The sequence below is a fragment of the Accipiter gentilis genome, chromosome 23 (genome assembly GCF_929443795.1).
Source record: "Accipiter gentilis chromosome 23, bAccGen1.1, whole genome shotgun sequence".
NCBI lineage: Eukaryota > Metazoa > Chordata > Aves > Accipitriformes > Accipitridae > Astur > Astur gentilis.
In genome coordinates this window covers 8,951,856-8,978,271 of record NC_064902.1, presented here as the reverse complement: position 1 = coordinate 8,978,271, position 26,416 = coordinate 8,951,856, and the positions used below count along the sequence as shown (strand labels likewise).

The following is a 26,416-nucleotide window of genomic DNA, read 5'->3' as shown; positions in this document are numbered from 1 at the left end:
TGAAAGTTACACCTACTTTACATAATAATTCATTTTTTCTTTTGTCTTTGAACTATAATCTCAAACATAGATGTTTCTATGCTTTTTTCCTAGTAAAATGTTTCAAAATTTCACTATAGAACATTTTGTCATCAACCTCTGAAAAACAGGTTAATGGAACATATGGGCCAACGAGAAGATAAATCTGTAGGGAAGAAACTCTATAATGAGATAAAATAGTTTAAGACATCTCCTCTTTCACAATTATTTCAAATGTTGATGAAGATTTTAAAAATTGAACTGAAAAGACCTTTTAGAAAATAAATCTACTCATCACATAAGTGGTGTCCGGAGCTGATAGTTCATTTCTCTGTGAACATAAGATTATAGTCAATACAAGTTAGTACCTTTGATGTTCCTGTAACTGATCTACCGAAGCAGGTAGTTTAAACAAACTATGGTCATCCACACACACTTAAGGGCTCTGCTTTCCCAAAACCATAATTTAAACATACTGTGCCACAAAAAATACTGATACTAAAATTCCACTAACCTCTGTGCTGCTAATGCATGTATTGGTTTATTGACTTTCCAGGAGTTTAGACATAGTATGAATCAACTGTAGTAATGCATATAGCAGAATCCATCCTGTTCTCCTACTTCTAACAGAAAAAGAGAACACCAGCTGCCATAAGATCCTAATTGTGAGCTCTGGAGACTGGTGCTTGGGCGTCTGTTCCATGTGAAAGTCAGGGTTACACACAAGCAATTCAGCCTACCCTTTCAAGCCTTGCTTCAGCCACATTTAATGGGCAGAACTCATAAAAATTGAAGGAATCAACAAATTAACAAATCCTTTTTTTTTTCTTCCCCGTAGGATACCAAAAATAATTATTGATTCTTATTAGTGTTGTCAGAGTGTTCCTAAGAGCTCTAGCAAGGGACTAGGACTCCACTGCAGCTGGTGTTATGCAGGCAGGTATCAAAACCCCACTATTCACTGAAAAGAAATAGAGTAGTTCTTAAATGTATATAGTTCATGCATATTTTTATGTGTTCTTTGTATATTCTAATACACATTGAATGCATATTTTTCTACAGTATTTTTACTTGCTTACTGAATAAAAGCATTCAAGGTGTAAGAAAATATCCAGACATACTGCAAACACCCATCAGCTTGGTCTCAAGCATTCTTAATCACCACGTATACTAAAGACCACTTATATCAACTAAACATTTACTCAGAGTTCCACAGGGCACAATTACTCTTTTCCATTAATGAATAATTATTCAGAAATTCACAGTTCAGTGCCTAAGTATGAATAAACAACCACCCAGAGACCTTCCATTATTTTCTGCTTATCTAAGTAAAGGCAAAACCATTAACAAGCAATTACCCCAGAAAATTATTAATCATCCAACACATTCCAACCAGAGTGATAAGGAAGGACTTGGGAAAATAATTAGCATCTACAAGCACTATCAAAGGTGTTGTAGCAGAGTCTGTCCTCATTACAGATGTCTGGAGTAAGTTCTCACAACAGTTATCTTTATTAGTCTTCATTATATCATCGTTATTCTACCATGACCGCCTGAACGGGAAAACAAGACTCTTGGGTTCATTCTCCAGCAGCCCAGGTGAGCAGCGGCACCGACTCTTCACACAATATCGATCCTTGGCCTTTTCCCGAGGAATTTTATGGGATCTTTGCCCCACACGTTGATGCGGTTTAACCTACAACGAACACGCACTAGAAGTAGGATACACTGAAGATACTTAGAGGACAAAGCCAATATAAGATAAAGCTACGTGATGGTTACAAAGGCCCTGTGGTATTTTTAGTAGTTTCGGCTACCCAGTGGGACACTGCTGAGCATTACTGCTGAACACGCGCTTATCAACGGTGACTGCTAAAAGCGGCTGGCCGTTACGGCTGAGGTAACGAGTTAGTGGACACCGACGGGCGAGGTGGGACAACTCCTGGCACCCCCTGCTCGCTTCCAAATACGCGCCACCCGGCGAAGGATCCCAGCCCGAGGCTCGCCCTGCAAATCCCGGCCCAGCTGCGGAGCGCAGCCCTCCAGCAGGGTGCCCGGGGTCTCACCCAGCGACCACCGGCCCGGGGACCCGCCGAGGCGCGGCGGACGGAGGGCTGCCGCCCCACCGGGGCGGGTGAGGCGGCGAACTTCGGCCCGCTGCCGCTCCGCCCGGTTTCGAAACAGCACGAAGTCGCTGTGACACCTCCTTCGCGGAGGCCAAAGGGTGCATTCCTGAGGGAAGTCCCACCCGCTCCCCGGGCCCTGCCTCCCCCACGGACCTCTCCCCCTGCCGGGACCAGTCCCCGGCGCCGCCCGCCCCCTCCCGCCGCCGGCCCCAGCGCCTCACAGGGACGTCCCCGTCCTCCGCGCTGGGGAGCTGCGACGAGCGGCGCCGCCGGGGGCTTTACCCGCGCAGGGCGTGCGAGTGAGTGGGGCCGGAGGCCCGAGGAGGCCCTGAGGGGAGATCCTGGGAGGCGGGAGAGGGCGGGAGCGAGGCCGCGACGGGACAGGGGCGGGCGGCGGCTGCCGACGCTCGGCAGCGCGGCCCTCTCTGCTCCGCCGCCGGTCGCAGCCCCTCACACACACCCCAGCGGCTCCGAAGGAGGCGCAGGCCTCCCCCGCCGGGAGGGGGAGAGACGCGGCCCGCGGGTGCCCCGTCCTGCGGAGGGGAGCGGGACAGGCCCCGCGGTCGCCCTCCTTCTCGGGGCGGCCGGGCGGGAGCCGGCCCCGGCCCCCGGCCTTCGTGCGGAGCAGGAGCCGCCGCAGGCGCCCCCAGAGCAGGGTCGCGGGCAGCCCGCGGAGCTGCGGGAGTTTACAGCAGCCCGACGGCCCGGGCCGGCGGGTAACGTTTGTTCATGGAGCAGGAAATCGTGAGGCACATGGACAGTTTGGGCCATGGAAGTGAAACTTACCACAGCTTTTCTGTAAGTGAATGAACTTGTTTTTCTAGGACTGCAGGGAAAGTTAGTCCAAAACACTCCCACAGCAGATGAATTTAAACCGTGTACACCATCTGCAGTGTGGGGTGGTAAAACGACAACGACAAAAAAGCAATGAAAAACATGAAGTAACACCTAACTATAAAACTGACCGATATATGTGGTGGAGTAGGTTAAAAATACTACCACAGTTACTTAAAAGGAACATTAGACTTGGCTTTCTGGGCTGGTAATTCCGCCTTCTAGCCCAGACAGTGGGTGCCCTAACTGTCTTGGTACATATTTTGATCACTCTTATTTCCAGTTATATCAAAGAATGAGACAGTTCAGTTTGGCTAACAGTAATTATGCCCAGTGCCCTGTAACTTTTTTAGATTAGCCACCTCCTCCACTTATAGAACCACTTCATTACTGTCCATTTTTCAGTATATCCCCCCCATGCATGCAGAACACCTACCCTCTGCTCTTTATTGTGGACTGTGAACCCTGTAAATCTAGAAGTCTAGGAGTAAGAAGTCTAGTCCCTGGGCTGAATCCTAGCACTTTTGCTTAGCTTTCTCACAGAGAAGGCAAGCTAATTTAGTCCTTAGATGCCTTGTGCAGCCTCTTGCCTATCTTTCTCTTCTTTTTGTCTCTCCCACTCTTAAAAAGAAAAAAAAAAAGTGGTGTCACATTCTTCACCTATCACAGCTTCACAGTCCCTTAGAGAAGTCTGTTTTCACAGACTGTGACCCCAAATCAACACCTGTAGAGTTGCAATGGTAGGTACCCATAGGTTACATCAGCATTTATTTCTCATGCAAGCCTGATACTGCTTCAAGAAATGTGTTGCAATGTTCCAAGGAGCACCAAACACCTAACCTCAGAACTCTACTGCCCACTTCTACCTACCTGGTGTACAATTAGGTATATTATTAAATTGTAGCAACAGACTTTTCCTGCTGAGATGCTCCTGCTCTCCTCACTCTTAGAAGACCACTGTTTATAGGCCCTGCTCAATAGCGATAATACCTGTAAGTACAGGCTTTTTAAAAATGAGCTCCAGATCTTGAAGCTCTAGTGCAATACAGTGAATATATTTTATGTTGCTGCCATATGCATTTCTGCAGATCTGTTCACCGATTCCTGAGGAACATCTTACTACGCGTTCAGAAAGAGGTCATGATATGCAAGAATCCAGATAAAGACTTGCAGTAATATCCATTAAGGCCCAAAAGACAACTTTTTTTTGGTGGTAAGTACAGAGCATTCCAGTAGAACCACGTTGTGTAAACCTCCCTATTTCTACATATTTTGTTTTGACATAGCCACTACAATATTTAATAGAGCTGGCCATAAAGCTATAGTTCCCTACCAGGTAAATTGGGTCAGCTTCCCCAGCACATCTCAAAGCCTCAGATGACTCTACCTATTAAGGTAAAAACTTGATTTTTATTTTTCCCAATTATTGGAAAAAAATCACATTCTTGCTGAAATACAGTTCTTCAGAACACTTCACAGGTTGTAAATTCTCCCTGGCAAAACCAGCTAGATAAAACTAAGGGAAAGTTGAGAGCAAAGATGCATTAGGTTGCTTCTTGACTGATACTCTCTTGTTCAAAGAGGGACTTCTGCAAATTTCCACAAGATAATCTTCTTTAGAAGAACTTGAACTGTCATAAACCCATGTATCCTCATAGAACTACATAGATCATTTTAGAGAAAAGTATCATCATGTTCTAATTTCAGGACTTGATGATCTCAGTCCTCGACACTAACCCCTTCAATACAAGGTTGAATTGGTCTATGAGTTTCAAAGCCTGCATATGTGAGAAGCTCTTAACAAATCAGCTTTTAAAAGGGTCTAGACTTCAGCATTAGAGTTCTGGCATAAGGCAAGAGACAAACACTTAGTCCTGTAACATCAATGCAGCCTTTGGAGCATCACTTAAGATAGTTATTTTTAGGAGCTCAATAGCCACTGCTTATGCTGTAGCACTACAGCCTCCAGCACTACTAGAGTAAGTCAGTCTCTGACTAAACAAGGTTCCAGGGATTCTGCAGAATCTACCCTCTTTGCAGCCAACAACTAGGTAGGTTGTAGGCTCAACAGCGAGCATTCTGGTTAGGAAGCACAGTAATATTTGATGGCATACCAAAATAAGCAGGCCAGTACTTATTCCAGAGTCTGTGCACCCTACGTATCTGAACAATAACTGTTGGCCATCTGTAGCACCAAAGTTTGAGGGTTTACTTCCTCAGGAGTAAGGTTGATCACTTCATCTCATTATGGTGAATCTCCACCAGCAAAAAACAGAAACAACTCACATTATAGGGACAAAGTATCTTTTCCAGATTATCAGGGCCCAGGCCCATACTCTACTAACCCCATCAGCAGTCTTCTTTTCCTGAAAAATAAAGTCCTGTGACCCATCAGTTCTGCAGGTTAAACATAGGTGCTTCAGAATTGTAGCCCTCACAAACAAGTCGTGGAAAAAAAAACCCCTAAACAAGTAAAAACCTCTCTACCTTTGCCTCCTCTTCTGCTGTATCACCGGAAATTACCAAACCTTTCCAAGAAAAAACCTTTAATATTCTCCACCTGTAAAAGACAACTCCACCTTCACCTGGGATCAATTTTGAATTAGCCATGTGAGAATCAGCTGTGTGAACCCTGGGCTCAGACCTATCCCCTGCATTTTTTAAATTATTTTTTTTTAATAGAGCAAACTGTTCTCCATGGTTAGTTGTTCATTTTCCAGAAGGAAAGCCTATTACAAGTTTTTCCTAGAGGAGAGTAAGAGATGTCTGCTTCTTCCCATCCTTTCCCTGAGAAGAAAAAAACCCAAACCTTTGCATATGAGATTGTACATCAAATTGTAAATAAATACAGTTGTATATGGAAGGCTTCTGACATTTATCAGGAACCTGCACCTAATTTTGTTACAGAGTTGTGCCTTAAGAGCTTGTGTGTGCTCCCAAACTGTACATTGTAGAGTTTCACTTAAGAAAATGACTACAGTTCTGTTCCACCTTTTAGTAAGAAAAAGCTGATTATTTCAGTGATTCATTAAGACATGTTTTCTTTTAGTGAAAAAACCCAGACATTTTACAAAAATATAAGGCTTATATTACAAAATGTTGGATAACTATGAAACTTGAATGTATGAAAATCAACATTAACAACCTAATTCAATTCTGAAAAATTAGATTTCACAGACATAATACCATATTCAATATATTGCCAGGAGAAAGCTTGCTTATCTCTTTCAGATGGGCAGTGCATTACAGCATAACAGCCTCTGGATAAATTGCTGTCCCTAGAATCCAAGGCAACTGCTTAGATAGAAGCCATGGGCCAGGGAGAAATACTATATACAGCCCAAGGATATCCATTTTCACTAATTGTTTATACCAAGAGGAACGGTTTCAAGGGGAGAAAGCAAGAGAAACACACTTCAGACTGGCCAGCAGCATTGGTAACTCTGATGCTTACAAGGGCAGTGAAAATCTTGCATTTAGTCCCTGTACCTGAACCTGTGCAACACAGAGTTAAACCTGTGTTGCTTGCAAGTCTCATGGGCTTTTCTGAAGGTAAAAAAAATTGCCATTCCTACTCAGCCTAAGGATCTGGTGGTATTAGATTGTAACTATCCTCAGAGCACTCAGGCAGGATCCAGTTTTAGAAATAAGGTAAAAAGCTACAGATTAATAGATTTTGCCTTTGGTATGTTAGGAGACATACCTCAAAAACCAGCAGTTTTTCACCTTAGGGATAGCTGAAAATGAGTTTCACTGTTACACATGTGTTTTGTAGAGACATTGTCCTGGATTCGGTCTGGCAGAAGCTAGAGTGAGCATACTGATAACTTCCATTGTTGTGAATTGGCTATGCAATATCACTGATTGTCACAGAGAAGTTTATGAAATTGTTTTCTTAAATTCTTACCTATTAGAGGCAGATGAATAGAGACTACAAGATAAGCAAAGTTTTCCATCCTTTATGGTTTTGGCAAATACTTGAAAGTGTGCTTCATGTATCTATCTCAGGAGCAAGAAGCAAATCAAAATCAGGCTGCATATAATACAAAATAATATGCCACTTGACTGGTGCACAGACTGCATTAAAAGAATAATAAGACAGCAAGTTTCAGAGTAAACGTTTATTGGTTTATTGGCATTGTTGTTAACCTTTTGGAAAGCAAGAATGGGTAAAGTATACCAGTTTTACCTGAAAATGACTGACATTTTAGAGGTCATGCACTCTATTAATGCTTACATCTTAATTAGGATTTTTGTTTGTTTTTCTAGGGTAAAACCTGGATTTTTGTTAGAAATTCTGCAAGAGCGATACTATCAGTAAAGATGTCATACTTAGTGAAAGGAGTTATATGTTGCAGCCCTGTGAATCAGATGCACAAAGTAACAGGAACTCTGTTTAAAGCACACATATTAAAAAACATATTGGGCATCAATGAGCAACAATTAAAAATTTCACGTACGTCATCTCAACTTAGTTCTGAAAAGGCAGACACTTATAATTATGTCATTGTTGGAGCTGGATCAGCAGGGTGTGTATTAGCCAACAGGTTGACTGAAGACCCCCTCAGTACTGTACTACTTTTGGAAGCAGGCCCTAAAGATACGTTCCTAGGTAGTAAAAGGCTGATGTGGAAGATTCATATGCCTGCTGCGTTAACTTACAACCTCTGTGATGAAAAGTATAACTGGTATTACCACACAACACCACAAAAGCATATGGATAACCGAATTATGTACTGGCCCCGAGGAAGAGTGTGGGGTGGGTCCTCTTCTCTCAATGCTATGGTGTATGTGCGTGGGCATGCAGAAGATTATAATCAATGGAGCAGGAAAGGGGCTACAGGATGGGACTATGAACATTGCTTGCCCTATTTTAAGAAAGCACAGGCACATGAACTGGGGCCAGATCAGTACAGAGGTGGAAATGGACCCCTGCATGTGTCAAGAGGGAAAACAAACCATCCTCTTCATCATGCATTCCTGGAGGCAACCCAGCAAGCTGGGTATCCCTTCACAGATGATATGAATGGCTATCAGCAAGAAGGATTTGGCTGGATGGACATGACTGTACACCAAGGTAAATCATAAAGGGGTCCTAAGTAATTTGTATTTTTGAGCCACCAGTGGCACTTCTGAAAGCATTTTGGAATATGGACATGTAATCTGCACTGAATACCATTTGGTTCTTTAGATTACTTAATAGCTATGGCACTCTGTATTTACACCCTGTTCATTTCACAGCAGCTTGCTATCAGTCTAGGGTGTATTTAATTGAAAATTGCATTGGCATGCAAGTCTTGATTCATAGCTTGGGGGAGTAGGTTTTCAGAATGTCATTGTGAAATCTGTTATGTTAAAATAAAATCTTTAGTTGTTATAGCAAATCACATTTGCTTTGAACTCTATAAAACCCTATGAAGGCTTTCCCTTTGTTAACATCCTGATTGTTATTGGCTAAAATCCTGGAGAATACTGAGCCTGACTATTTTAATGTTTAATATAAACATACATTGTAGGTCAAAGATGGAGCACAGCTAGTGCTTACCTTCACCCAGCCATATCACGCCCAAATTTGTCAGTTGCAGAGAAGACACTTGTAACAAAAATCTTGTTTCAAGGAACAAAATCTATTGGTGTTGAGTATGTGAAAAGTGGGCAAAGGAAAAAGGTAAGAGATTTTTATTTTCCAGTATGAAAGGTATGAGTCAAAGCAAAATTGATTTTTTTAAAAACAAACTTTCATTAAAAGTGACACTTTAATATGCAAAATGTCTGCTTTTCAGATGCTATGTTGTCTCTTCCAGTATCTGATTTACAGTAGGTGATATTTCAGCTGTATCGATTTAGAGATTAATATCTCCATTATATTTCCATCTCTCAGTATTGAGGGGACAAGCCTTAACTTGATGTTACCTTACCTTGTTGTGTAAGGTTTCTGGCTGGAACCTATGGTGCAATCATGGCTGTCTCAGCATATTGACTAGTGTGCTGAAATGCTGATGTTTCTGAAAAACAGTTCTGAAAATGCTGTTCTGGAATAGCAAAATCTGTAAAAGCTAGATACTGAAATCTGAATGGCTCAGGGGATAAATAATGAGTCATTCACTTCTACTTATGTAGAAGTATGCCATTATGTCTTGAGTTTTGGTATAGTAATAGTGAAACATAATGATGAAACATGTCTTATGGTTGTTTGTGGAATGAATACTCTTCAGTCTCAGTCCAACTTCCACTGAACATGCGATCATGTGGAAGGAAGCTTGAATTGCCATTACAACTTAACTCTGTGGATAAACAGTTCAGTTTATGCAGCTTTCAATCCATTGACTTCTGTAAGAGCTAAAACATTCTCATTTCGCTTAACTCTACTATTATAGCTGATTATGGAGTATGTACCTAGGAAATTGCCTAAAAGGTTTTTATATGTTAATAACTTAAGATATTTAGTCACAAATGATTATAAAACAATCAAAAAATGTAATAGTAATATCCTAAAGAGGGGAGAGTACAAATTTGATGGTTCGAGTTCAATAAGGCTTACAAGACTCAACAGACAAGTGTTCTGTGACTGAACACCTGCTAAAAGTTAAAAGGCAATATAAATAAACTGTTCTTTCATTTTCTAATGCACAGAACAAATTTGTTGTTTTCTGAGTGGATTGGTAATGACAATAATTTTAACAATGTAAACCAAAAGTTGCAGAAAATTTAATAGATTTCATGAGCTATTAAATGTTTGCGAAAACAGTGTCTCTACTTGGTGTCCTTGTGCCGTTATTAAGATTAATTTTGTCAAAGAAAGTCTCGGAAAGCTAATTACATATGATCAAATACTTTCTGAATACAGGACCACTTTAACTGCAAAATTCTTTAATTGCTATGAATTTTCATACATATTAATACATGTATGATTTATACACAGTGAATGATACGTATTTATAGCATATATCACAAAAAGTACACCTTCAAAGTATTTCCCCCCAACATCAAAATTGCAGGACTTGCCTGCTTTTACTTTCTGGAAAATTTTATACCTGTCAGGATGGAAGAGCTAAAAATTTTATTACATTATGAACATTAAGATGAAACACTTGGTTACATTAAACTGGTTTTGGCTTTATAGTCTATTTTAGGCAGGATCTCTTTTACATCAGTCATCAGTAGAGTTAAAAGATCATCAAAACCTGATTCAAGCATGATACAAAATGTATTCATCAAGCTAGTGACTTAATTGTTATTTCAGTAGATATTGGGGTCCTGGTGAGCTCCCAGGATTCCAGTAAGCCCTTTGACAAAAGTAGGGAAGGTAGAGCGAACATTCCTGGAGTTTCTGAGTTCAGAATCAAGCAGAAAAGTGTATTTGAAGGGGAAGAATGTTTTTAATGTATCATAGCCTAAATAGCCCATATAAAAATGTTTCAAAGTCAGTTTTTCCTCTTTGCATGTTAGATTTAAGCACAATGAAAGTCTGTATATGGGCTAGGAATAACTACACTGCTGACTTTGCAGTGAGCATAGGTTGAATGAGCATCATTTGAATGCTACCTGGAACAAACTGGCACAAGTTCTTTGTATACCCTAGAAAATATAAATAAGTTATATTTGTGTAACATGCAAAATGCAGACCTAGGTATTGATTCTGCAGTCACAGGTATGCCATGTATTAGTCTTAACGTACTAATGATTGCCTGGAGCAAAACAATAATGAACAAAAAATATCAGCATTGGCTATCCATCAGCAATATCAGATAAATAGTGTGGAAACAATTTATCAAAATTTATCTTCTTACTACATTTTGATCTTATTACTAGCAACAATCTCATTCACCATCATTCTGTATAGCTGAGGTGTCATACAAAACGGACAGGATTACTACAAGTTAATATGCACTCCATGCTAATCTGTTAACACTTCACTATACTACAGGAAAAAAAATAGCACTTTTTAATGTTGCTTTAGAAGTTAAATGTCTCATCTAAAATAAAAACAAGCAGCTACTCATAATAGCACCTTACATTCTACGAAAGTGGAGAATGCAGATGAGCAATACCAGATATGTTGCTTTTTGTTTCTTCTGTGGTACAGTTGTTCTTTCTTAAGGACAGGTGAATCTTGAATCTTTTTTTTCTAATGTGCAAGAATTACTATTCAGTTTGTAATCAACTACCTAACTCAGTGTGTATACAAAGGATATCTTACATTTCAACAGGCAACATACGTGCAACTAGGTAGGATGGAGTGCATCCAATGTGTGTGTGTTAATGAGCCATCTCATTGGAATAGAAAGGGACAGGCTGAACAAGGTTGGGTTCACCCACATTGTTCTCTTTCAGAGTAAAGGAAAAAGGTGGAGGGTGTCAATATTTTCTTACTCCACACAGTTTTCCCTTTTAACAGTGAAAAGCACTAAGGGGGGTAGTTCTGATCCTAAATTTAAGAGATGTGGCAACAGGGAAGAGTTAGCCCCCAGATACAAATGACACAGAGAAGGATTTTGGTATTGCTAAATGAGAATATTTTGGGGCAGAAATCCTGGAAAGAAGATGTGCCAAAAATACTTGCAGAGAAGGTTCTAGAAGAAGAACTATCCAGCACAGAAAATTGAGTCAAAGGCAGAGGAATAGTTTAGCAGCCTGTAGCATGACCAGCTCAGGGCTCAGACTCAAATTGTTTGATGAAAATCTGTCAGCAAAACAGAATTATGTATATGCCTGCAGTCAGAGTTTTCATAGTAGCGCTTTAGTGGTTGAGGGGCATCTGAAGACTACAATAAGCTAAGAAACCAAACATTAGTCTTGGTTGAATTAAGAAAATAAGCTCTCGAGAACTTTTGAGCTAGTATGTCTCTGAATTCAAAATCTTCCTTAGAAGTTTCAGTTTGCAAACTGGTATTGAAAATGGAAGATAGACTTAGCTGATTGATCCAATTGTCACAGGTACTTTTCCCCTGGCAAGTAGCACAGGAGTTTATTGGCAGCCATGGTACTGGCTGAGCTGAATGTTTGTGTGCCATACAGTTTGAACGGGAATAAATACAGAAATTATGAAAGTGAAAGCTTGATCATTTTTCTCTGCAGAAACTTCTGGCAAGATAGGAATACATTTAGAATGAGAAAAATGTGAGGGAAGGGTGTCTAATCTGGATCAGAATAGCATATCTGAACAGAAGCTCTTGACATGCTGCTTGCATTCAGATCAAGCTTAATAATGTTAGGACTTTTGTGCTCATTTCCTTTTAGGCTTTTGCCAGTAAAGAAGTTATTTTAAGTGGAGGTGCCATAAATTCTCCACAGCTGCTTATGTTGTCTGGGATTGGCAATGCAGATGATCTAAAAAAACTGGGGATCCCTGTTGTTTGCCATCTTCCTGGTAATTTTATTATTTCTTTTAACCTTACATCTTCCTGTGGTTGCAATTCAAAGACCATTAAATGAAATTGTAGTCATATGTTTGAGTTACGGCCTAGCCATAAAATGAATCCATGAAATTCAGTTGTCTTTATGTCAGGTTGTGTGGACTAAAAAGTAAGTGTTAAAAATCAGTGGAAACATGCACTGATTTTAGTACTGAGCAATAAACTCCTACACTTTCTTCACTACATTTGATAGTGAAAAATACCTTTCTGAAAAATACCACTGTGTACTTTTTAAATAAAGCAGCATACTTAGAATTTATAATTTTGAATGAGTTTTGATTCACAACAGATTGCATAAACTCCTACTGTCATATCTATTCAAAGATAGAAGGAATAACATGAACTTTTCCTTAAAACCAGAAAAGCTAGTACTGTATTTAGAAGTCATATCTGGCAATTTTAGAACAAGTGATATGTCTGCCATTTAACTTTCTATTTTCATTCTAGTTATGCTCTGTTTATGTAAAACCTTATTCTGACATGAGCAAAAGGCTGGTATGACTCATGGTCTTGGTCTTAGTCATCACTGCCCTTGTAAGAGGTTAGTTTAGTTCCCATTTATGCTGTTTTCTGGTTGCAAATGTTGTGTATAATTGTTCCATGTGGAATAACTTCTTTTTTTTTTCCTTTCTTCTCCCTCCTCCCCCTTTCTACTCTCCCCCAGGAGTAGGCCAGAACCTTCAAGATCATTTAGAAGTGTACGTCCAGCAAAAGTGCACCAAACCTATTACTCTATATAATGCACAGAAGCCAGTTAATATGGTGAGAATTGGTCTAGAATGGCTTTGGAAGTTTACAGGTATGAAACACAGTATGCAATCATTCTACCATTGATTGAGTTACAATTATTACATCCTTTTATCCATGAATTTCAAAGTCTGGGAGGCTTCATATATAATTTTTTTCATATTCTTGAAAATAACTGGAGCTTGCAAATGGACTTGAACTATTTTTTTTTTCTAAATCAGCATATTTTGAAACAGTTATTATATCTTGGGTAACAAGGGCGGGTTTTATACACTGTTTTTTAACATTTTTATATCTCATTTCTAAAAAAATTCTACATTTAAAAATCTCAGTGCTACTGAGAAAAGCTGTTGTAAAAAATGAAGAAGAAATTCTGTTTGAAATAGAAATCGTGTCAACAAAAACATATTGTTGAACTGAATTAAGTTTTCTGTATAGTTGCCCCAAAAGAATTAGTTTGTTGCTCTGGTCAGAACCCTTTAGGCTTCCATGTAAAACAGAAGTGACTTTTGTTAACACACTCATTTTACAGTAACCCAGCTTAAGTTGTACCTTAAAAAGAAGCTGTGAAATCAGTAGAATGTTAGTATTTGACAACTTACGCTGGGTATATGTGTCTTTTTACCATGCAAATAAATATTGAGGGCTAATTTAGGGTTTTAAATGGCTGTGAAAATAACATGAGGGGCATTGCAGGCTCTTCATCTTTCCCCTTCAGGGTAGGTACTGTGGATGGCTCTGCCTCTTACATGTGACTGATAGGATAACTATACTGCATGTCATGGAGCGTGCAGTGCAGTAATACCAGGATGCTGTAGTCAGTTCCCTCTACACCTGTTAGGATCCTGGGACCAAATCTGCCTCTGAAGTTAGACTCTAGGCCTGCTAGTTACAGTGAGATAACTAACATCCCACCCTCGAATAAATGGGATTTCCAAAATTATGCATATTTACGTTTATTTTGCAATTAAAAAGTGGTGCATATTGCTTAAACAACAAGTTATTCATAATGGATTTGTGTTCCTTGCAATTGCCACAGTATATGTAAATTATTCATAGTAGTGAAACCAAGGGTTAAGAAGTGGATTTCTTACTTTTCTGAGGTCTTTTGATGGCATTTTCTCTCTCATTTACACTCTCCAGGTGAGGGAGCCACTGCCCACTTAGAATCTGGTGGGTTTATTCGAAGTGAACCAGGGGTTCCTCACCCCGACATTCAGTTCCACTTTCTCCCTTCTCAGGTGATTGATCATGGCCGAGTTGCTTCCACAATGGAAGCTTACCAGGTGAGTTGTTGAAGAAGATATTTCAGTAATGTTCTGTAGCAATTGGCAAGGAGGCTTATGCTCTATTATAAATATGATAATTTGGCTATATACTGAAAAATACTTTGTTCGCTATAATACAAAAGAGCTGGCTTAACCTCCTACATTGGGGAGAAACCATGAGCTTGTTATCTGAGATGGCTACCAAAATTATGTTACTTTTTATCTCTGGAAAAGTAGGCAAGCATTGAACTACTGTTCAAGTATTTGCACTACTGAAGTGCCATAGTGCTATTGATTAGCATGCCATTGTGCTAGATGCTGTACAAAACTAAAACAAAGCGTCCCCTGTTCCACTGCAGTTTAGGCAGAGGTTTAAGCGAGAATGTTTGAAGCCACTCATTTATTAGCACAAATCTAAGCCCCATTTTAGACTACGATCTTGTTCCAAAACTCTGTGCTAATGCTGGGGAACTGTCACTGTTTCTTCTTGCTAATCTCTTTTCTTCAGTGATGGTAGCAATTTGGTCTGCGTTCTGATTGTATTAGAATGCTCTGCTACGGCTAAATTGGAATGGTTGTATTTTAAATTAAAAGAAGAGCTGTGAGATGGTGAGACAGGTATATTCTCTTCCACTTATGGAATATCATATTTACAACAAATTTGTTTAAAATGGAAAAATGTTCAAAGGCATTTCCCAGTGTCTCCCTTTAATGTTTACATTCGCTTAATTTGTAAAGACCATCCAGCTTGCAAAAAAAAGTTCATACTGAATTTGGAAATACGTCTGGTGGGATTGTGTCATGAATATAGCATGAGTGTTGCAGGTCCACGTGGGACCCATGAGGAGCATGAGTGTGGGCTGGCTAAAGCTGAAGAGTACAGACCCAAATGACCATCCTATCATTGAGCCTAACTACATGTCAACAGGTAAATGCAGCCTCTCCTTGCTCTGATGTCAACTTATTTCCTGCCTGTTTCAGTAGCAGATTTTCATATCTACTCAAGACCAGTTCAGAAGTGGTGTTTGGTGCATTGTTATTTTATTTCTCATTTATAAAAGTCAGTATCAAAAGAGGCCATTGTGCAAAGCACTGTATAAACCAAAAAGAATTTCCTGTTGGGGATGCAGTCAGGGTTCTTAGCGTTTGCTGCATCATGCTGTTCATTTCATCCCCTCCTCTGCTTGTGAAGGAATGGATCTGGTTTGCTTCTTTGTGCTGAGACTCGTGTCCTTGGCTAGACAGTGGGTATGGTGAAATAAAGGCAATTCTTCATAGCTCATCTATTCCTTTTTGGGATTGTGCAATATAAGTGACAGCTTTGTTCACAGTGAATGTAAACATCTGTGACTTTGGAAAATACCCTACTTCATTACGGCTTTCAGCAATAAGTGAGAGACTTTCCCTCCTCTTTTTTCTTTGATACTATTTTTTTCTGTTATGCACTCTGTATGTATTATTAAATTAACAGTGTACTTACAGTTTTCTTATTTTCTTTTCATACAGAAAGAGATATTTGGGAATTCCGCCAGTGTGTCAAGTTGACCAGAGAGATCTTTGCTCAGAAAGCTTTTGAAAAATTTCGCGGGCCTGAAATTCAACCAGGAAGCCATGTTCAGTCTGACAAAGAAATAGATGCTTTCATAAGGCAGAAGGCTGATAGTGCTTATCATCCTTCCTGCACTTGTAAAATGGGTCAGCCTTCAGATAGAACTGCTGTAGTTGATCCCCAAACAAAAGTCATTGGAGTTGAAAACTTGAGAGTGGTAGATGCTTCAATAATGCCCAGTGTTGTCAGTGGAAATTTGAATGCCCCAACTATTATGATAGCAGAGAAAGCTGCAGATATTATTAAGGGCCTCCCATCGCTTCAGGAGAAAAATGTTCCTGTATATAAGCCCAAGACCTTGGAAACACAGAGATAAACAAATGTTCTCATCCTTTCACATCTTTTGCAACTTAGGCTTTCATCAGCATGTTGGTATCTCACACTGAACATGCCAACAAAATAAATATCATGCAAACCAACATATTCCATTAGAATAACATTAATTTGAACCATTCTCTTACGTTAGACTACCTATTCATTTTTTTAATCAGTCATCTTAAGCAGCTTATTTTAGTTAAACATGACCTTTTGTGGTACAATTCAAATTTTTTGTTGAAGAGAAGCTATTTCTAAATGACAAGACAGTTGTGCACATAAGCCAGAAATACTGTGCAATTGCATGAGGAATGGAAGAGATTAATGTGTGTTTTGAAAATCATTATGGTATGCCTTGTTATTTAAAGGAAGAATTTTAACTGCTGTGGGTGTTACCCAGGATAACAGCTAGTCAGTAATCCCCACATCCTGCAAAGAATGGTTAACTAAATGTAAGCATTTGTGCAGTTTCATATTCACAGGCCAAAGTAGTTCGCATCTGAATTCATAGGACAGAGAGAGGAACCTGTGTGTGTTCAGAATTTGTCAAATGTGGGGGTTTTTATGAGAAGAATGCACAGTTTACAAATCCTCACTGAAAATTCACCATACTTGGTAGCCTTAACTGTATATGTAGTAGTCAGAAAGAAGACATACATTGTATTTATCAGAAACTTATTTTTCTAAAAAATGCAGAACAGGAGCTGATATTTATAAAAATATACTGGTCTTTCTCCTTGCTTTTTTCGCAAGGAGCTCAGTATTCATTTCACATTTTAAGCTGATTTAGTTGTACCACTTTATCAGTTAGCACAGTAAGAGATCTGCACTTCCTATAACATCCTTAAAGTTACTGGTCCTTGATCAAAGATGAGTGTTTGGAAAAGATACTTCTCAGCAAATATTCTGAACAGTGCCTTACTATCACTCAAATTTTATTAAAAAAAATTACAGCCAAGATAGATAGATTTAAAATGAAAGGTTACTCAAAATAACTGCATAAGGTCAGATATGGCAAGTAACTTAGTGAATCAATGCTATATTTTAGTTAGGACTTAAATCTTTGTTTTACTATCTTCAGATGTGTAAAGCAAGACACATGATCTTTCATGGCTCCTTTCTGTGTCAATCTAACTTTCAGGTACTGATTTTTTTAAAAAAACAAATCTAAAGAAACTGCACTCATGGAATGAAATTGAATCCGTTGAATTGTTTGGATTTATTAAGTATTCCAAAATAACTTCTGACTAGGCAGCTGTTAAGTTATAAAGTAAAAGCTTCTGTAGCCTAAGATTGCTCAAGACTTGTGGTAAACAGAATACTTTTTTTGCAGAAAAAATGGAATTTTACACCATTTGAGCAGATTGTAAAAAAACTTGCTGACTCAGATGTTGGCTAGAGGGACAACTGCAGATGTTTAAGGCACATACTTCTACCTAGTGCTGCTGGCTGTAAGGCAGTGGTTGGAAGCCCTGCTGCTACCTGAGGGAAAGGACTTATTTCATTAGAGTATCTGCATAAAAACAAACAAAAATACTGAAGATGGAAGATGACAGCAGTGAACTCTGCTCTAAAAGGAGACAGGTAAACCCTTTCTATGTATGTAATGCATTCTTTTGGAATGAGAGGAAGAGCAAGACTATTTTAAGTCATAGGTGATTGATTAGCTGTGTTAATAAGACAAGTCATCTGATGCAACTGTGCGTTTAAGGAAAGCACGAACTGTGGATGGTGTACATTTTATGGCAAATAATTTTTATTCAGCACCTGTGCTTTTGAGATTTTCATTTAAAGGTATTCAGTAGGTATATTCATGTCCTGTGGAATACAAAGTATTGGGATACTCAGAGTAATATATACTGGTGAGACTTACCACAGTCCTATACAGTTGAGAGGGGAAGCAATTTGGAAAGACAGAATACTGAAGTTCCTTCATTTGCAGATTTATAACATGGGTTTCCACTCTGGGCATGCAAGATGGGAATTGTTATTATGCAACTGCAGGGGATTAACTAGTCTTACATAACTTATTAGTGAACACACACAGAGCTACCTCTGCCATTATGTCAAGCTCTAAAAAGATGAGGAAATAGCAAGGTTAGATATACATGCCAAACTGCCTGTATGTCTTTTGTTCAGGTACGCATTGCTGCATTGTCCAATCAGATAATCGGGCATTTCTGAAACATTTCTTGCAGTTCTAAACATACATAAGAACCTTCCAGCTTCCTCCCCTCCTAAACACTTAAATATTTTCATTGGTGTGAACCGTAGTTGCTTCATTAATTTAGGCCTCGCTGCTATAGAATGTTGAGGCTCCTTCATGCCATTCCTTTGATACAGTGCTAAAAAATTGGCTCAGGTATTTGGAAGTTTTGTTGCCCTGGGGAAATCTTGAGGTAGCATCAAGCTACCATTAGTTTCTCCTGCATGTATCTGGTTGCTGATATTGAATTCCTGTTAAAATTGTTCTTACTTCTAGCAGAGTCAATCTGCTAAGGGATATTTAGAACAGGTACAAGATATTCTAACATGCTCTGTGGAGCACTGGCAGTCTGCTAGCTAAAATTAACCATCTTCTACACTTTATAGGATTGCTGAACGCAGGCTGATAATTCCAGTTTAACTTATTTAACAAAATAATACAGCATATAACTGAATATTATTCCCAGTTCTACCCAGGTATAAATTTTCCTATAAATGCACAGATGATATTACATTATGTATTCAAACCCAGTTAACTGTAAAAGCTGTTTGATGCAAGAATTTGGAAGTTACTAGACCTGCCAGCATGGCTTGAACCAGCAGCGGTAGTGCGAGTGAGACCACCAGCGTTTCCATGGTAATAGCTTGATGCAGATGCTTCAGACACAGTTGGAGGTCTGTGGCTGGGGACAATGAGATTAAGAAAGAAAAGTAACCAAACACGTTTCAGTTCAAGTTGCCTTAGTATGAGAAGTGCTGTTAAAAGCAGCAGAAAATAGCTGTATATGTAAAACTACATTATATTTCATTTATATAAGGCCACTCAAGGTTTTGTACACCAGGACTTTTGATGTTTCTGCATCTTAAAATACTTTCCAAATGTCTGATTTCAATTAGTCTGCAACCAAATGAGGCAGCTATATATACACTGGAAAACTGGAAAGTGGGCTTGCAACATGCATTTTCTATAAAATAAATATAGAAACATACTTTGAGGAATAATAAAGGCACTTACACATTTTTTTTTAGTTATAGTTAAAATGAAGAGTTATTGTAGAGAGAACACAAGCATATCTTATTACAGTATAATTTTTAGTCTCTGTTCTTCTGTTATCCAAGCTCCAAAAAAACCCACTGTTCAAATAGGAATATATTTTATATATTCACTTTTTCAGTGAATTTCCTTCACTGTAAAAGACTTAGCAATGTTTAATTCCTTACTAATGTTTTCTGTCATTATATACATATATAAATAAATCTGGAAAATCATGAAATATGCTTTAATTGTTCACATAACTTCCAGGTTTTCTGTATTGAGTAATTACTATGACTGGCAGTATTTTAAGGGTGCCATTTACCGTGTAATTGTGCATGCATTGATTACTTTTTTGCATATACTTCTGTAATAAAATTGAACAGGTATTCTATGTATCCATATATGTAATGTTCTCCTTTAAACCATTCACTATATAGGATATGGTTTGCAACTAAATTTCCTTCATAATTTTTTTTTTTGTAAGGACTGTTTTCTCATAGGATAGCATATCTGCCCAAAGAGTCTCTCATGTGACTATTGAAAACTAAGGACTAACTATACTAGCAAGAAAATACAGTGAAGTCAGTGTATTGTTTTCTGTCTCCTTGGATAAACGATTAATTAAAAAAATTGTCATTCAGCTCAGTCTGCTGAATTTGATGTGCTGTCAAAAGTCCATGCAGCTAAGTAACCTGGTCTGGGATTTTTTCCTCCTTTTTTTTTAATGTTCAACTGCGTTTGCCTTGAAGGTGGTTTTCAGAAGTGGGTATACCACAGTAGGTGGAACTTTGAAAACTACTCATTGTTATTTCACAGTGACACCAGATCCAGAAAGCTCCAGTTTGGTCTCCTAAAGTTTGTTTCTGTAAGCTGGGAAAGTGTAACAAGGTGACTGCTGCTGGGTAACCTACCCAAGTGTTTCCTGGCAGACAGCATGAAAGATTTGTTCTGATTTTGTAGGGGATTTTAGTCAGATTTTCCTAATTGTTTCCATAGATCTGTATCTAGGCAAGTAATAATCCCCTAGACAGTAGGGGAGTAATAGTAGCCCTTTTCATATAAATACTCTAATCACTTTCTGGTTAATAGCAATCATTCATAAAAGACTTGCATGCTATGATAGTGTAGACTGATGACTAAATTCCACACATTCCCTCCCATTCTTCAAACCATGTAAACAGAATTTAACTTTTGGAGCTTCTTGGTGAAAAACTATTAGTAAAAGGAGTCCCAAGTATAATAAAATTATTACACAGTTTTATTTTGAAGAACATTTTGCATTTGTTTTAATACAAAATGATGTAGGTCAAGAAATAATTTACAAACCTTTAAGTTCTTATCCTGGCATTTGAAATAAGAATGATTTCAGAGGAAGTCTGTAAGCTATTCATAGGAAACTGTCATTATGTACAAAATGTTTATTGACATGTTTTAAACATCACATTTGTAAAAATGTGAACTGGATTGCTATCTAGCATATGAACTACAGGTAAAACCTGATAAGATAACTTGTTAGAACAAGTCATTGTTATCCAGTGCTAACAAAATAGACAGTAGCTTTCAGTGGTTTTTGATTTTCCTCCAAGGTCGTTTCAGCCTCAAAGACATTTCAGGGTTTTACTGCATTGTGAACAATATCTAAGCCCTCTCTTGATTGCATAAAAATAAATCTTTGAAACAGTACACATAGAACAACAGAAAGGTAGAGGCAATAAAATAATATACTTCTTATATCAAGGTTTTTGGTTCTGTGAAGAATCATTTTATCGTATTTCTTTTCTTTCCAAGCAGAGCAAGTAGTACTGAAGTGTTTACATTGACCTATGAAATATTTTCTGCCCAAGATGCTTCCTATCAAAGTAGGGTATGTAGGTAATCTACTTTGTCAAAACTATTTGTCTCATGACCAGTAATGCCCTGGCATGAACTTGCCAATTTTTTAATGATTTTAATATTTATTTTTAGCATGGGATTAATACAAAAATAAAATTAGAGCTTATTTTGCAATCAAAAAAGTTAAAATAACTTTAAATCTTTCACCTTTCCAAGTATAAGACTGTAAATAGTCAACTGTGCATCCCTTATGCAGAGAAATACGACTCAATTATTAAAAAAAAAAAAAATCTGTTCTGTTGCCAAGTTCAATCTTGACACTTTATCCCAAAAAGAGATTTACACTGAGAGGTGGCTCTATTTAAATATTTATGCTATAGATCTATATATTCCAAGTAAAAATACTTCTATCTAGAATTCTGTGGAGAGTTACAATAATTAGGGTCCATAAATATTGCTGCAGTTCAATTACGGTACAATAATTACAAAATATAGAACATCTCTTTACAAATACAAATCGTTGTATATTACAATTCATTTACAATAATTTCTACTATATAATTTTTAGCAAACTATCTTATCTAATTCTACTATAACCTGGTTGCAAATGCATTAGTAAGAATGCAATTATTCCAGTTTATTTTGCCCTTAACGTGATAGTCATAAAACAGACTATCTGAATGATATTTTCCTATGTAAACTGGTGTTACATATGACAGATTATTTATTTAACTTCTTTTTCCAACGATCTCTAACAGGTAGAGCATGACAAACTGTATTTTAGAAGAGCATTAAGAAAAGAAATCAGGAGGCAAGTTTGAAAACAATGTTAGAATGGATATGCAATGGGTAGCTGATATGCTATTGAGTACTGAGGTAATGACATTAGTGGTTGTCATCACTCATCTTATGTTGCTATTTCCCACGCAATTTTGTGCTGGACTTATACAGACATTTTCATTGACAAAATCCTGCTCTACTATGAAGGACAGCAGCACAAAGTTGAAAGACAAGCAAGATATTACACCTCAGAATCCTGCTATAGCCCTCAAAAAACTGATTGTCACAATCTGCTTGGTTTCAAAATAACCTTATTCCTACAGAGGAACTGAAGATATTGAGGGAGGAGACTTCACGTACTGCAGCTCTGATCACATTTCGGCAACCTGGAGATAATAAATTTATTAGTTATGGCTTCCTTGAGGTGTGACATCACTTGTACAAAACGTGATTGGTTATTCACTCCAGCTAGTGCCTAGCATCTTTAAACTATGAGGCACTTTTTCCTGTTATTAGAATCATTTTCCTTACTAAATACTATAAGCTTGTAATGCATATCATTTCGTCAGCTAAATCTTCTTCATATCGTCCCGTTTCTGGTTCTTCATCACTGTAGCCAGGACCAAAATCTTGAAGTTCATAATCTTGCCTGCTTAAAATGGGAAACATATCCCCATTGGTCCCATTGCTAATGCTTCCATTGAGAAGATTACTTGCTGCACTTTCCATCTCATCAATAGTCATGTCACATGCATCAGCAATCTCATGTTTTGTAGCTGAAACAAACTTAGGGTCCTTTGCATACCTTCCTAGGCCTTCAGATATAAGTACCTGGCAGATGGAGGGGAGAGAATGAGATATACAATGGAATTACAGGAGAACAGACAGGTCATAACAATGTTTCTCATTTGTAGAAATACTAGAAACCCCATGCTGAATCACTACAGCAACCCACAGCAAAACTCTATGTGTAAAGGACAGTCAAATCAATGGCTCCAAACCACACTGTATCAGTTATGTGATAATGTAACTGATAATGCAATACATCTGACTTTTCTCTTTAGAAATTTGGGAGTAGTCTTTGATAAACTTCATCATCAGGCTGATATACTAAAGACAACAATTAATATATGTCAGATGGTGCAATTAGGACAATTGCATGAAACACAAAATTTTAGATACATTTTCTGTACTTTATGTGGAAGAAGGATGAAGTCCCATTTGCAAATAAAATGTAACCAAGTGTATTGTTTAGCTCATAGCAATGGAAAGGAGGTGATAGATGGAAGCAAGGACAGTAACTGTGATTCAGAAATGCTATATACTCTTTATCCTTAAATCTTTTTTAATATAGAAGGGAATTCTTAACATTCTTTAGTACACCTGCAAATCAATCCTTGCAGTTGTTATTCACCTCTCTGCATTTAGTACACTCTGTGAAGGAGTTCTTGATCTTTTATTCAGATTACTGCAAAAATGGTGATCTATTTCTACAGAAACAATAGAGAGAACAGGCATATGCATCATCTCTTCCCTATCAGCCATTGTAGAAGAACACTTCATAACTGATCCTTATCTAGAAGACTTAAATTTCAAATCTCTTTGAAATCTCTTAAGTTCTCTAACACACTAATGTTAAAATTTGCATTCAGTAGAAATCATTTACTACATGACAACTACAAATAAGTTCCCCTGTCTTTACCTAAAACCAGTTTGGGGCTTTGAAACTGAAAATGCCACATTTTCAGAGAGATAATGTGAACTGAATTACATGCTTTTTCAAGTTAACACAAAACCTGAACAGACAGACACTCTTAGCTACTTCAAAGGTTTCTGTAATACTTACCGCTTCTACCAAACTGTCTGCACTCCTCTGTTTGTCACTATGTTTATGCCTAAAGTCATTAGGTACAGTTAAATTGGCTGGTGTAAATGTTCGGTAGGAAATATCGGGGTCATCTGTGTACCATGAGCTCCTATGCAAGGAAGGCAGGCTACCATTCATATGCTCTGTAGATTCAGTCCTATCAACCTGGATCAGAGGTGTGTAATACGGAGTACGGTCCCTGTTGGGAGGGGTTGCAGGTGGGGTAGCCCAGGAACGCGTTGAACGACTTGGTGAATGTTTATGAGCTTTGCTGGAATCCAGACCTGCAACAGCCATGACCTGGTAAGGGGAAGAATTTTGGAAGTTAGTGATTTCAAGTGCTCAGTCATTCTCGGGTCTCATTTCAGCAGCTAGTTCAAATCAATTGTTCAGGCAGCAGCTACGCAAAGTTAATATTTTCTGATGTTTAATGGTTATGTAAAGGAGGAACAGGACCGAAATTGGTAAATTGACAGGGTAAAATGGCATTTACGGCATTATTTTCTATTATTTATCACAAAATCTTGGTGTTGCCAGAAAAATAATTGCTTATACAATATATTAAACAAAGAAAGCAAAGTATAGAAACGTTCCTTCTGTCCTGTAGGGACAGGATAGGAAGCTGTCAGCATTTTCCAAGCATTCTGGATGGTGTCTCTAGGCAATGGAAATTGCCATCTTCTCAGGGCCATGTCAGAGCTGGGCATTGAGCCTTGGAAGATGTCTGTGTTGTGCTTGCAAATTCTCACAAGTGGTGCTGAGTAACTGCATAGGCAAAGATTAATAGACAGTTGCCGTATTATGCTGTCCTGGTCAAAATTCCTTAGGGCATCCTGACTCTTTGTGGACACTTAAGAGACTCATAGGGGCAGACTGTTCCTTTTCAGTGTTTTGTAGAAGGTCAATGTTTGAGAAGCCTCATGTCTAGCAACTACAAGCCTACACTTGGCCTAGAAGTCATGCACAGGCGAACTACATAATTCACTAGCACTGCTTCAAACAACAATGAAAGTCAGAAGTACACTACAGAAGCTGGAAAGATGTAATTCACTATTAGTTAAATAAGATTTTGTGTTTACCTGCTGTTGCATTAAGTGAAGTGGTAAAGCAGTGCGATGGTGGAAATTAGGAGAGAGTGGTATGTCATCTTGACTACTTTGTCGGCGGAGGCATTCAAAGTTAAAGGAAGATCGTCTATTTGCTACAGGGAAACCATAATTCATTAGGAAAATAAAATACTTTTCCAGAATTCCAGTGTGAGTCAACTATCACACAAATAAAAACATATCCCCCAGTAAGAAGTAAGTTGTGCTAACAGAAGCAAGCAACTGGTTGTAAGTTAAAGGATAGATTCATCATATGAACAAATGCAGTCCTAGGTAGAAGCCAGATGAGCAGCCTAAGGTGACAGAATTTGAAACTGTTTCACAAAGCAAGCTTGTGTTATGCAGCAGACTGGTTCAGACAGTGACTGAAGTTCAGTTTTGCTGTAAACTGCTGTGAACAGTTACAAAGAGCTTCATCTTTCCTTCCCGTGGTTTTAAACATTTTAATGAACCAGACTTCCCAAAGGAAATACCAAATCCCCAGTTCCTTGGAAGCAATGTGCAATATGAAAAACCATATCCAAGTCCAAGTTGACTCGTTGTCAATTTCTGTTACTTATGACAATGATAAGCCATGGTCTCTGCTGTTATGTATGCTGTTATTATTCATGTAAATACTAGAAAGGAAAAAAATAGAAATCTAAACTGGATCAAGATGTTTGGCTGATGTGGAAATGTTTCAGCTGGCCTCGGTGAAAGCCTGCGGAAAAATGGGAAGCAGTGCATGGGTATCATTCCTCCGTGTTAGCTTCAGTGTGAAGAAAGCCTGGACACTGAACAGATAACGTCCTCACAGCTGCGAGCATCATAGTGGAAAACCAGAATGAACCTGACTGTACAAAGCACGTACAAAGCTCATGATACAAAATTGTGCTCTCTTGAAACTTACTGAAACTTCTTGTTATCTTTTTTTCCAGCACCAAGACTTTTGCGAACAGAATTGAAGAGTTAAGTGCCATAGATTTAGGATTCCTCATAGTTATCACCAGACACTTAATGCTGGATACTAACAATCAAGGTTTCTTAAAGAGCCATTAGACTAAAATGGGCACCTCCAGGAGGTGATTCAGTCCACTTAATGCAAACTTTGAATCTCTTTCCATTGTCTCTATGGTAAATCCAAATGCAGGAATGTGAGCCTTAGCTCCCGATCCTAAAAAATGCTACATGTCCTAATACCAAAATGCATAAAAAGCCAACTAAAAAGTTTCCTCATCCAAAACAAGACATTTATTTGCACATGCTTCTGCCTAGGA

The 26,416-nt window shown here is 38.4% G+C and overlaps 2 protein-coding genes across 14 annotated transcripts in view; one reads left to right on the top strand and one right to left on the bottom strand.

The window, feature by feature from the left end:
* Positions 1-2,370: 2,370 nt before the first annotated feature.
* Positions 2,371-20,170, top strand: CHDH (choline dehydrogenase). The gene is made up of 9 exons (XM_049826894.1): positions 2,371-2,443; positions 4,067-4,191; positions 7,248-8,055; positions 8,495-8,646; positions 12,219-12,348; positions 13,059-13,193; positions 14,285-14,427; positions 15,235-15,337; positions 15,916-20,170. Exons 3-9 carry the CDS (start codon positions 7,302-7,304, stop codon positions 16,332-16,334), a joined length of 1,836 nt encoding a protein of 611 aa, XP_049682851.1. The 5' UTR covers positions 2,371-2,443; positions 4,067-4,191; positions 7,248-7,301; the 3' UTR covers positions 16,335-20,170.
* Positions 20,171-20,829: 659 nt separating this feature from the next.
* Positions 20,830-26,416, bottom strand: part of CACNA1D (calcium voltage-gated channel subunit alpha1 D) — a 238,737-nt gene continuing 233,150 nt past the window's right edge. For all 13 annotated transcript variants that reach the window (XM_049826575.1, XM_049826566.1, XM_049826573.1 and 10 more), the window contains 3 exons: positions 25,134-25,255; positions 24,034-24,354; positions 20,830-23,018 (listed from right to left, as the gene is read on the bottom strand). In XM_049826575.1, coding sequence (XP_049682532.1) covers positions 22,725-23,018; positions 24,034-24,354; positions 25,134-25,255 — 737 coding nt within the window. In that variant the 3' untranslated portion in view covers positions 20,830-22,724. The remainder of the gene's footprint in view (positions 23,019-24,033; positions 24,355-25,133; positions 25,256-26,416) is intronic.